Source organism: Equus asinus, chromosome 1, assembly GCF_041296235.1.
Source record: "Equus asinus isolate D_3611 breed Donkey chromosome 1, EquAss-T2T_v2, whole genome shotgun sequence".
In the NCBI taxonomy this organism is placed as follows: domain Eukaryota; kingdom Metazoa; phylum Chordata; class Mammalia; order Perissodactyla; family Equidae; genus Equus; species Equus asinus.
Window position 1 is genome coordinate 101,681,892 of NC_091790.1, and position 13,227 is coordinate 101,695,118.

Consider the following 13,227-nt stretch of genomic DNA (forward strand, 5'->3'; position numbering starts at 1 on the left):
AGTACTTACATACTTATAACACCAGATTCTAAAAATGAAAGATGCTCCCTATACTAGAGATGCTGTTCAAGGAGTTAGAATGGTGAAATGATCTGTATAATCCTTATGTTCTGATTTCATAAATAAATAATAGCCCCACCGGAATCCATAACTTTCAGATGCTGAAATGCAGACCGAATTTTACAGATCCTTCAAATTCTGTATTTTATAACCTACACATTCTATCCTATCTTGGTTAATATTCTTTTTAGACAACAACAGTAAGCTAAATTTCTGTAACATCTATATTCCCTGATTGACAACAGATACAACGCAGCAAGGGGGTGTTGGACATTCTAAGTAATTCCTATTAAAAGAATGTTCCATTTTGGAGAGCGGGGAGCACAAGCCATGCACTGTCCAGACACAAATTGCTACAAGGAGCACAATGCCTGGCTTGGTAAGAAATTAACTTTGTCTTCCATGTCTCACATTTCTCTATTGTTTTCATATATTGAAAACAGCAATGTGACATTTCAACCGTGGTGCCCCTTTATCTCCTCTCTTCCCAGTGAAGAAAAACACTTTCATTTATGACATATTTCAGACAACATGGATGACAAGGTTAGAAAAACAGCAAATGACCATTATGTTTGGGTTTATTCCAAATGTAATTGAGAACTTAGGCTATCTTTGGAGGCTGCAACTGTTTTTCTGAAAACACAAAGTTTTCTGAGAGATCGCTTTACTGAACGCTAAAGGAAACTGGATATCCACTTTGACACAAATCAACGTGCCTCTGGGGTGTTAGGTCTCTGCTCCAGGAGGACTGTTGTGGATGAAGGAGAAGTGTTCTATTGCCCTTGATCCCTAACAAGCACCGTCACTCTCTGCAGCTTCTTATTTAGTGTGGTCCCTGTGGATGATCAGATGTGACGGAATCTGAACACCATGATTAAGAATAAAAAAGAAAACAGCATAAAAAAAGCCAATATCAAAGTTAAAATAAAAGTTTGTTTGCCAAGCAAGTAATTACCCGGCTTTAACAAAAGTCATGAGATTATCTATACATTTTTTTTCCTTTGGGAAGGAGAACTGTAGCTAGATTAAACAAAGCAAAACAAAATAAAACAAAACAATACAGAACTCAGGTTTTCAGACCAGCCTAACACGGCCTTCTTTCCTTCTTCCTGTTTGCGTGATCACACTCTATACCACACAGTTGGGGGAGAAGCCTTGCCCTTTATGCTGCATATTGAGATCTCCTTCTTGGACATGTGCACAAGTTTGTGCTTCTTGTGTGGAGTGTTCACGAGAGGGGCACCCCTCCTAGACTTCTCTGAACTCAAGTTGAGCCACAACCATTGGGATGCTCTGCGTTGCATCAGCAGGTGTTTTTCTCGCTGCTATTATCTGTTGGAAAGTGTAATATTTGCACCATATGTCTAGGCTAGTTCCAGCTGATGAGACTGATGCCACATATGAATCATGAGTTGAACGTATAAAAATTTCGGCTTTGCCGCTGCTGTTTTGGGATGGATTGTACGCACAGGGAGAAGTAAAGTGGGAGGGAAAGAAAGAGTTGATCAGCTCCTAGGTTCTGGAGTTGGTTGTTAGAAATTATAAAAAATGGTGGCTCTGCTCAGAAGAGATGGGCGTATAAAAGCTTGGAATGCTTAATGCTCAAATTTTCCCTTAAATCATATAAATGGAAGTAAACATTTATTACCATTTGGTCAAGAGTAGCATAACTTGCATTCATATTTCATTGTTAGTAATGGAGGTATGTGGATATACACAGACCTTGAGACAGCTGTTTTTTAATATTGCATACAGGCTAGCAGTTCATTGAAAATAGAGGAGATAAGCCTGAAGGTTAGATCTTAGAAGAAGGCAGTTCTTCATGCACAGCTTTTGTCAATCCTGATTTGGTTTGAAAATAAAAATCATGGAATACCAAAATCAAAGGAGAGTTGATTCTGGGAAAGGGAGAGGGTGACGTCACCGGCCAGGAAAAGGTCAGGCAAGTTTCCATTTCCTCATTCGAGTCCAAAAGTGCTGGTTTCTTCTACTGCTGTTAACAGCTTTTCATACAACATGGAGTACGAGGGATAAGGTGGAAGATCCAATCGATTGAAGCATGTGTGAGCCCTGAACAGGGGAGAAAAGATTGGTGAAGGTGTTTGCTTCAACGACACAATGGGACAACGGGTTTGCATATATCTGTAATCAGTTTGAAGCCGTGAGTCGAAAGTGAATCGAAAGTGAGCTGAACCATGATTTAGGACCCCTGTAAAACATTGCAAACTAAGAACCACAGCCTTCTAGACAGGAACAGACCAGTTGAGGGAGCGGAATAAACAGAAATAGGTGGTTTGCATTTGTAAGCAAACCACACGACACCGCACTAGCAAATCAATGATAAACTCTATGGCATAAGCTTTATGTTGCAATTGAAATTTGAATGTGGATGTGGTCGGTGAAGGAGGCAGAAATAACATTAGTATTAAAGGGTCACAATCCCAAGTGTCCTTGCCCAGCTCTGATTTCTGGGCCTCTGTAAACCATGTGCATTAATTTAGAGGTGCCAATGGATTCCCTGGAGGTCTGAGATCCAATGCTCCATTACACCAGGTGTGCCCTGGAGAGAGTCTGACTTCTTTATAGTTCTCTATGGGACAGGCTGGGCCAAAGTGCTGCATTTCCAAAAACAGCTGAGCTTGTGGGATAGTCCTCCCTGGGTGCCTGGAGCATTCCCGTGCCACCTGCCCTAGGTTCTGCTTTATTTGGCATGTGCTTCATCCTGCAGGCCCACACATGCCAGTGTCTGGCCTAGACAAGGAATGGCTTCCCCCGCCATTGCTAACGCATGGACTGGGACCAGCCAGACCCTGTGTCATCTGTGCAGGGCTCAGAGGAGAGTCCAAGAGCCCAGGACACACAGATTCCTGCTCTGGAGCCTTAAATCGCGGGACTGGCTGCTCCCTGTCAGAGGTTCTTTGTTTCTACAGAATCCTTGGTTGATGCTGAGTCCCGTACATAAGTAGGTGAAAGGTGGATGGGTGCAGCGGAAGGCTGATCTAATGCCTTCTCCTTCCTGAAGGGGGGGTGTGTCGAAATGGTGTTTTGAGAAGCCAACCAGCACAGAAAAGGGCGCTGTGAGATAATGTAAGATAAATTAAAAAATAAGATAACTTGAGCCAGCCCTGATGGCCTAGTGGTTAAAATTTGGCACTCTTACTGCTACAGCAGCCTGCGACGGGTTCCTGGGTGCAGGACCATACCACCTGTCTGTCAGTTGCCACGATGTGTCAGTGACTCACACAGAAGAACTAGAAGGACTTACAGCTAGGATATACAACCATGCCCTGGGGCTTTGGGGAGAAAAAGAAAAGAGGAAGACTGGCAACAGATGTTAGCTCAGGGTGAATCTTTCCCTGCGAAAAATAAAAATAAAAAATAAAGAAAATAAAATAAATTTAAAAATAAAATAAATAAAATAAAATATCACAAAACAAACATACATACAAACAAAACTAAACAAAACCCTAACCAAAAAAACCATTCTCTCTTCACTTGAATTTTATTTGGGATATTAAACTCTTCTTTTAATTACAAGATCCCAAGGGAAGTTGTGCTGTGTTTTTACCCTTGTTTTTGGAGTTCCAGATCAGGCCATTGTGGAGCTCAGGATATGGGGGGATCAATTAGGGGATGGGAAGGTAGGTTTTCCTGCACACGGAGAGTCTGGGGAGAATGCGGTTGTTTTCGTCTCCCAGCATCCATACTCCTTCCCCTGGTAACAGCTCCCTCACTTGCCTTGGGAAGCTACCCCCCACTCTCCGAAACACCCTGTCTCCTCAAGCTCCAAGGGTGGGAACAGGACAGTACAGTGTCTGCCCTTAGGCCTTAAAAATTTAACTGGGAAGACATATGAAAATAGGCAGAGGTCAGCAGAGGTCTTAGATTTTTATCTAAGATTCAAACAGGCCTATGTTGGCTTCAAAAGAAAATAATTGAAATGCTTTACCTAAATGTATTTGTTTGAGGAAGAGTGGAAGATAACTCAGTAAAGAGTTATCTTTACTGCAAGTAAGAGTAGGAAGACAGCTACAGTGGCCCTTCTCTCTTTTTACAAAGCCTGACACTAGGACGTACCCTGGGCCATGGCTAACCAAGCTAAGTGGGCAGGAAGATCCCAAGTATGCTTTTGGACCTGGCTGAATTAGCCCGGAGTGAGATATGAGCAGACGTCATCCTCTTGGTTTTCTTCCTCTGGTCATTTTAACTGGCCCTCCTGACTGGAAATACGACAGACAAAAAAATCCCCTATTTACAAAATAGTTGGAACCAAATTAATTCTGGACAAGATAATTTCTGGGAATAAACTGAAAGTATTCAGCAAATGGCACCTTTTCAAGACCTAGTCTGAACACCCAGGGTTTCTTCAAGAGTTGCTTTTATTGCATTTATGTGCAGCCTTGGCTAACTCTCTTAAATTCTAGCTTGTCATCTAGCAGGAATGAACACAATCAAATTACGATTCGAGTCAGCATTCCTAAGTGCTTGCTGCCCGCCGGGTGTGGCTCTGCCAGCAGAGAGAGCTGGCCTACCTCACTCCCTGTGCACTGGGCCCAGGGCTCCCGGGTGGGGTGAGGTGGTAGAGAAAGCACAAAACTGGGGGTCAGAAGTCTTCTATTCTGGTCACAGTCTAGTCGTTTACCAGCTTTATAACCTTGGGAAAGTCTGTTAATCTTTCTGAGCCTCAGTGCTATCACTTGTTGGGTAATAGGACACGCTCTGTGCACCTCAGAGGGTTGTTGAGAGGATCAACGATATGAATCACTATTTAAAATAAGAGTCTCTTAATGCAACCACAATTGCTATCATGATTTCAGGAACTGTGTCACACTTCTGGGGACTTCAGACTCTCAGCCTTTTTCACACAAACTGCTGGCAAATGAGTCACCTTCATCTCCTATTTGGGCAATTGATCCACACGGATCTTTGCAATGATGGCAGGACAAATTTCACTTTGTTTGGTGTTAATCTAGGTCCAGTATTTGGAGAGAATTTTGGGTTTAGATTGTGCCAATCACTGTATTATTTGCCCTTCTAATTTGTGTCACCTACACAGTTGATCTTCCTGTCTCTTCGACTTTTCCCAAGTTATTGATTAAAATCTTAACCAACACAGTGCCAAAGACAGTCTTGCTCCTGTCCAGCAGAGATCACTTTAAGGCTGGTTAAAAGCAAACGACAAAAAGAGGAACCATCACTATTACTTGCTGCTGGTTGTGAGGCCCGTTATGGAAGCTGTGTCTCCCCTTCGAGTCTGCCCACCTACAGCCTCGTTCTCCAGACGGGTCCTTGCTTTCATCACTGGTGATCTACTTTTTCAAGTTTGTCAGTAACCTCTGGATGCCCCAATCCAGAGCCCATTCTCTACCCCCACCTCCTCAAGCTCTTTAAAAGCATTTGACAGCTCTTCCTCTTGAACACCTCTCTCCCCTTGGCTTCTCTATGGCTTCTCAATGGCTGTCAGTGTCTTTTCCGGACTCCCAATGGCTCCCTCACGCCTCCTTTGTAGCCTGACAGCCTACAGAGCGGGGTTTCTCACCGCCGCGCTACTAACATTTTGAACTTGATAATTCTTCCTGGGGAGGGGTCGTCCTGTGCATTGTAGGTGCTTAGCAGTATCCTAGGCCTCTACCAGATAGATGCCAGTAGCACCCCTCCCCAACAACCAAAAATATCTCCAGACATTGCCAAATGTCCCCGGGGATGGGGGGGAGTGGGCAAAATTGCCTCTTCCCTGCCCCCCCTTGAGAGTCATCCCTACAGAGTAAGCCAACTATTAGCTTAACCAGGCCTCAGCCTCCAGCCTGGGCTGGGGCTCAGTTTACGTCTGTGGTGAAGCAAGTTCATGTTGGAATTCTGTTTGCAACTTTTAGGCCAGTTAATCCACCCATGACTCAGAGTTGTGTTATCCCTGGTCCCTACTCCAAGGGTAAACTCCTAAGGCTTTCTCCTCCCCTGTGTTCCATCTCCACGCTGCCTTGTGCTGTGTCTACTCTGACAGCTTCTGCGCTTCTCTTTCCTTCCCAGCCTTTCCTCTGCCCCCTTTCCAACCCTCATTTCATGGTAAGGAAATCTCCCACCTCCTTAAACTCTGTTCAGACATGACCCCCACGTCCTAGCGTCCCTTCTCAGTCCTCATGACTGGAGACAGCCATTGTTCACACTGCCACAATCTGTGATGTGGAGTCTTCTCACTCCCCAATGCCAACTTTAGACCATTGCTTTTCAATCTTTGATCAAAAATTTCTGTTCCTTTGAATCTCAAGCCACTTACATAATTTTTTCCAAAACTACTGGTTTTGTCTGACATGGTGTTTTAATGAAATAGGATAGAGTAGAAAACAGAGTGTATTACCTGCAGCTAAGAAGGTTAAAGTGCTGTTTTGAGGAACTTGTATTTCAGACACAGACACACACACACACGAGTACACAGGCAGGTACTGGGTTGTGATGCAAAGGGTATTTCTTTCTGTGGGCTATGCTTAAAAAAGTTTGAAAATCAGTGATCTAGATATAACTTCCGTACCTTCTGATCTTCTGGCTAACTACATTTACTAAAATCTCTGGTACTGTACTGACATCCTTTCCATTTCAAGTGTGCCCCCAGGCTGTGTAGCATCTGAGTCCACACAGATATCCTGTTCAACGCCCTAGCCTGCAGCTCCTTGACCTCAACTCTAGTGACTGTCCCACTCGTCTTGTACGTCCCCTATGAAGGTGTAAGAAGTTTCTTGACCAGGCATTGCAAAATTAGATGCCTGAAAGCCCTACTCTCAAAGTCCATTTTCCTACTCTTCGCACTGTTTTTAGACGTCAAGCACGTGGACTGACGTAAAGCTTTAGTCTGGGCTCTGACCTGGGTTTTGTTGGGCTGCCACTTGGCGTTCTCATCTGGGAAGCCAGCTGCCTTTCTGTAGAGGGCAGACGCCCTCTCCTCCGAGGGTGGGCAGCGTGCACTGGGGCTCACGGTCTCTGGGAAGCCCTGGGTCACCTCATGTCTGCTTGTCACTCCTGCTCCCGCCAGCCTCAGGACTTCCTGCCACCTGCCATGTGGCCTGGCCAGGTCTTTCTGAACTACCGTTCTTTCTCTCCACACATAGGTGACACTTCTTAGGTTCTTAGATCTTCAGACTATGTACAAGGGACGCTAGTCAGGGGTTACTATTCAGAGGGTCATTTTCACTGTCCTCTCACAGGAATCTCAGCATGTGCTTCTCGGGACCCTACCGGCATGGGGTGAAGTCCTCGCTTCTCCAAAGAATCCTCTCTGGGGTTGGAGGGCAGTGGCCTTTTTAGTGATGTTTTGGTCCAGATGTGAAGGGCCCGATCATAAGCTCAATGTCCACCTTATAAGCTCTCTGTATTAAGAGTCTTTTTTTTTTTTTTTGAGGAAGATTAGCCATGAGCTAACTGCTGCCAATCCTCCTCTTTTTGCCGAGGAAGGCTGGCCCTGAGCTAACATCCGTGCCCATCTTCCTCTACTTTATATGTGGGACACCTACCACAGCATGGCTTTTGCCAAGCGGTGCCATGTCCGCACCTGGGATCTCAACTGGCGAACCCCGGGCTGCCGAAGCAGAACGTGCGCCCTTAACTGCTGCGCCACCGGGCTGGCCCCTGTCTTAAGAGTCTTAATGTATATTTCAAAGCTTTCCAAAGAAAATATGTAATTAAACTGAATCTGTGACCCCAAAATGACAAAAGTAATAACTTCCTTTTCCAAAAGAATAAAACAGACTCCTCAGTGGGGTCTTTTCTTCATGGTGCATCAAACTATCTTTCTCAACTGCATCCCCCATGTCATTTCAGACATCTTGTCCTTCACGCTGGCTTGGTGCCCCTTCCTGAGCACATGCTGGCTGTTTCACACTCCCAGGCCTTGTTCATGCTGCTGGTTCAGCCTGGAAGTCCCTTCCCCTATTCCGTGCCCCTCAGTGCTCACCGAAATGCCAGCTTCTTTGTGGTGACAGCTCAGTCAGGATGGGGCCTCTGTCCTACATCCTCACAGCATCTCGCTCTTTCCTTCCCTTCTTAGTGCCCCTCTCATTCCACCTTGCGTTGTGTCTCACTACTATCGGGCTATGCTCCTCCCTAGACCGAAAGCTCCTGTGTCGTACCTCAGCCCCTTCTGGAGGTACACACTGGGGCAGGGTAGGGAAGCCCATCCTCAAATGGAGACTCAAACTCATTTCTCTAAAATAAAAACAGAATATTTCCAAATAACCTCATCCTCTACATCTATCATTAAAATAGACAAATGGAAATCTTGCCTTTTTAGCCTAATTTTCTTGCCAGACTTAATTCAGTAGCTTCAGCCATCAGGAGAGCCACACAAATGAGCACTGAGGGTCTGCTAACTAAGCGGGTGAAGCCGGGGCTGACAATGGTGCCCAGGCTTGGGGCTGCTGTTAACTGGCTGGGCTGCACTGTCCCGGGCCTCCTGACGCTCACTGACGTCACATGAATTGTCTTCAGGACGTTAGGAAGGTGGGAAAGCTAGACGAAGATCATAGTTCCGTAAATCCTTCCATAAGAGGGACTTAGCAATGGTATCTGGGAAGCCATGGAGAAATAGAGCTGAAATAAATGTGAATCTTGTTTTATAAATGGAAAATATCATAGTAGTTGAAAATAACATGGATCAATCTTTTCCTCTGTCGGTTGAGCAGTATTTATTACTATAGTACCTACACAGAAGTATCTAGTGCTCCTGACTTCACTGATGAGGAATATGCTACCCAACATGGCATAGAAAGGACCCAGGAAGTGTGTGGAGGAAAACTCACAGCCTAGGGAAGCTGTTCTGTTAAACTGCCTGGATCCCCAGTGCCTCCTTTTCTGTATTTATCTCACAACAATTTCCTTGCTGGCTTACTACACAGAAGTCACCATAGAGACCTGAGACAGACGTGGTCTCGTCCTCACATGTTTGAAAACACAGTAAGGAAAATGTGACATGTACATGAACAGCTGTCCTACCGAGCGTCGAGTGATGCGCTGTAGAAGCACAGAGACAGTGCTGGAAGGGTTCCTTTGGGTTTGCAGCCCTTCCTCCCCTCACTCCCACCAGGTGAGACATTCTCCTTTAAATTAAAATGGGCTACATACGGATTGGAAAGCTTCCCACAACAAACACATGGACCATGATATTATAGCCCAAATACCATCAATCATCAAAAAATCACTAAGAATATGGTCTAAATTCACCTCCCAGAGACTTCTCACCTGCACCCTTCACTCATAACTCACATAACAATGCTTCGGGTGGCAGAAAAGAATTCCACCCCCAAGGAGGATCACCCAAGCTCAGATACCAAGGAACGCCTGGCCCTCTTCAGCACGTTCCCTGAAGGTTGGCAAGAGCTCCGTACCTGGGGAGAGACGTAATTTTCCCCCACTTCTCTATGCAGAAACGTCGAAGCCCGTTGCTTCCTCGGAGGGCTGCGAAGCCTTCGTAGGGCACACTGGATGTTCCCGTGACGAACTGAAGCAGTCTTAGTCTCTGCTCGTTATTGAAGCGCTCCACCGCGGCCCAGAACCAGCGGATCACAAGATGCCCGTCGTGATAGCCTGAACGGAGCAAAAGGAGGGAGAAGGAGCGGGCGTGGGGAGGGGAGGGAGGAGCGGAGGGGGAGAGATGAAATGCTCATCAGGTGTGACAAGAACTGAATGGCTGCTTCTCATCTGCTGATTTCTCTAATGGTGGTGGCCTTAGAGAGGTCTAAAACAACCTGTGTGGTTAGGTCAAGCTCTACAGCAGAAGCAGATTTAGAAAATAGACATCTTACAAGAAGATTTTATGTCTGAGGGATGTCCTCAGAGACGCTGCTTTCTATTTAAACACTTGGGCCCCCAGAGGTCATTTTCCCGCCTTATATAAATGTAGACAAGGAGTGGCTAGGTGTAGTAGAGATCTTCTTAAGAGATAAAACCATCTGTGAATACAAGATTTCATTGTATTTTTTTGTTCTGATGTCTTAGTTCTTGGTAATCATATACCACAGGAGAGCCTACGACTTAAGAAAGGCCTGAGGTAAATGGCCAGCTTGGTGAATGGAAGCTGCTGGGCTCTCTTGCAGCCGCTGGTGCCCCCGGAGCAGCTGCGCTCAGGCCAGCCCCAGGCTGACATGAGTTGGGCTCACAGAGGAAGCCCTGGGTCCCTCTCACAGCGCAGACAGGAGACCAAGCTTGGATCAATCAGTAAACGGTTCACCGCTGACTGCCAACGCAAGAGGCAGTCACAGATGGCAGAAATCAGCGTGCGTGGGGGTAGAAAGAGGAAAAGCTTCATAAAGGAAGTGAGGCGTGAGTTAGGATCTCGAAGGGTTTGTGTGAGTGGAGAAGAGGAGGAGGGCATCTCTGGTTGGGGAAATAGGAACAGCAAGAATGAGGAAGAAATATGCAGGAAACAGCAAGCAGACTGGTGTAGGGGGGTGTCTGGAAGGACGGAGGGGAAACTGGCTGGGGGCCTTAACAGCCAGGCAGAGACACTGCGACTCGACGCCTTATGTCAGTGCTTTTCTTACCAGGCCAAGGAGGGCTTAGACGTCCACCGAGGCTTCCTATGCTGAGCATACTATGGAGACGAGAGGCTGAGGGGCAGGCCCCTAGCTCGCTCTCTGCTTTATTGATTGGGGGTTTCTCTGCAAGATTTTACATGAAGGAAGGGTGTTGAGGCTAAAAAATACTTTCAAATACCTCTTGATAGGTACTAAGGAGCCTGTTTTGTGCGTGGGGAAGTGGCCTGATAGAACAATGTTTTAGGAAGACTAGTCGGGCAGGGGGAAGGGGAATTAGGTTGGGAGAGACAATTAGCACCGTGTTGTGGCAAACAGGGACTGAGGTGAAGAGAGCACCAGTCCTACACGAAGCAGGACCCATTTCCCTGCCAGGATGCAACCCAGCTCAGGAGCTGGCCACGGGTGGCAGTGTCCTCTGCGACACATCTACACAAAGTTAGGCCAGAGACCACTAATGGCGACTACTGTCACCTGAAGGAAAGTTCAGATTGAAAGGTTAGAGGAAAGCAAGTACTAGGACCCCCTTTGCACATGTATGAAGTAAGGCCAAGTTTTTTGTAGTCTTCAAAAAATGATGATGAAATATATATATAGGAATATCATTCAACCATAAAAAAGAATGAAGTACTGAAACATAGTACAACATGGACAAACCTTGAAACAGGACGCCAGGTGAAAGAAGCCAGACATAAAATACCACATGTTATGTGACTATTTATGTGAGATATCCAGAACAGGTACATCCATAGAGACGATGCAGATTGCTGGTTGCAGGGGCTGGGGGGAGGGAGGGTTGGGGAGCACCTGCTTAATGAGTCCAGGGTTTCCTCTGGGGATGATGAAAATGTTTTGGAACTAGCTGGAGGTGGTGGCTGCACAGCGTTGTGAATGTACTGACTGCCACTGCACTGTTCGCTTTAAAATGGTTATTTTTATGGTATGTCAATTTCATCTCAATAAAAAATTTTTAAAAATTGATGAATCGTATCTGTGATGGTCATATCCTCGCAAGCCCTGGGAGCTCACCTCCCCGGTACTCGGTGTGATTCCGCCAGTCGTTCAGGTCAATTTCTGCCGTACCAGCGATCACCAGCTCCAGCTCCCTGGCATCGAACACTGACACGAGCCTCGAGTCTACGACCTGAAATACAGATCAGGGTTTGGTACACAGGGCCAACCATGGTGAAAGGTTACATTGATTACGATTCCTTCTGTGGGTTAGGCTGGGAAACTGAATGTCAATTACAACTTTTTTTTCAATGTGTGGTCGTATTTAAGCTCAAAATTGTGACTTAAACATTTTTAAATGTAGCCTGTTCATGCCCTGGGGACTGAATGAAGGTCCCATGCTTTTCACTACCTCTGATACTCCCTCTCAGAATGAGGTGATGAGCAACCCAGACTTCACCTTCTCTCGTCGCATTTAAGTCTCCAGTAACATTGATTTTAAAGGCAAAAAGCCCAAATCATTTTGAAGTCACTCAACAGGTATTAGTATTACCATTTTCTTAAAAGGTACCCTCTCTTCCACATAAAACTATGCCTTATTTCCTAGGAACAGGCATTATATATTAATATGAAAGTATTTTTCTTCCTTTCTCCTCGGACTTCCTACCTCCCTCCTTCAAAGACCTGGGAGGAGCTGCCTTGTTAGGCTCTGATTCTGGCCTTTCCATCCCACGTCCCCGTGTATGAGGCACAACTGAGCCGCTGCGGTGGGGACCTCCTTTAATGAAACCAGTGGTGGGCCAGCAGTGACCCACGCTGCTCTCCATCACGGCAGGGAAAGAAAACCTTCTGAGCCCCGAGCCTTGGGAAAACATTCATGGCCTCTTGTTTCTAGACTGGAAACGTGTGAGTATGTCAATTTTTTGCAGACAGAAAGGGTAGCAACCATCACTCCTTCTCGATTTACCCCCTCCGCATGGATTATGTGGCACAAAGTGACATTATAACAAAACAAAAATCTGGCAAGAGTGGACAGTACCCTGCAATGCCTTCACCTCACTTATTTTTATTTCATTGAATGAAAGGACATGCCACCTGCACATATCTTGACAGGAGGTACCGGACGTTTTCATACGTGGCACACGAGGGCCACATCAACTCCAGTTTTGTGAGAGCATTTTTCACAACAGTTGGGTTCCCAGAGGACTCTGACTCCTCATCCATCTACCCTAGGCAGGTCCTGTCTGTGCTCTGGTGAGTAGAGCTGAGCCCGTGGCCTGCCTTGGTTCCTCTCCCTTTCCCTCACAAGCTGTGTCTGGTGACCGAGGCCCTGGCCTGCAGCCTGCCTTCCTCAGCTGGGTCGGCCTCACCTCATAGAAGCCCCGCACCAGGGCCTCTGTCTGCTGCACCACGCCGCGTTCCACCCGCCACTTCACCATCCTCTCAATGTACTCCTTCTTGTTCTTCTCGGTCACCTGCGTGTTGGCTCCTCCAGACTTCAGCTCCCTTTCCGTTACCTTGTGGGAAAACAGAAAGATTGCGATGCTTGTTGGCTCAGCTTATCTCACAGTAAGCCATGCCAAATTTAGGAGGATGACCTCTATGCAACGAGTCCTCTTCACACAGGCTCAGCATTATTACCTCTTTCGTCCTTCAAGTTGCCTAGAAGTTATTAGAAAGGCTCTAGTTGTCCTAAGCA

The 13,227-nt window shown here is 46.2% G+C and overlaps 1 protein-coding gene across 2 annotated transcripts in view; it reads right to left on the minus strand.

The window, feature by feature from the left end:
- Positions 1 to 1,680: 1,680 nt before the first annotated feature.
- Positions 1,681 to 13,227, minus strand: part of HECW1 (HECT, C2 and WW domain containing E3 ubiquitin protein ligase 1) — a 392,878-nt gene continuing 381,331 nt past the window's right edge. For both annotated transcript variants that reach the window (XM_070504453.1, XM_044770932.2), the window contains 4 exons: positions 12,899 to 13,045; positions 11,607 to 11,721; positions 9,432 to 9,630; positions 1,681 to 2,130 (listed from right to left, as the gene is read on the minus strand). In XM_070504453.1, the coding sequence (XP_070360554.1) occupies positions 2,019 to 2,130; positions 9,432 to 9,630; positions 11,607 to 11,721; positions 12,899 to 13,045 (573 nt within the window). In that variant the 3' untranslated portion in view covers positions 1,681 to 2,018. The remainder of the gene's footprint in view (positions 2,131 to 9,431; positions 9,631 to 11,606; positions 11,722 to 12,898; positions 13,046 to 13,227) is intronic.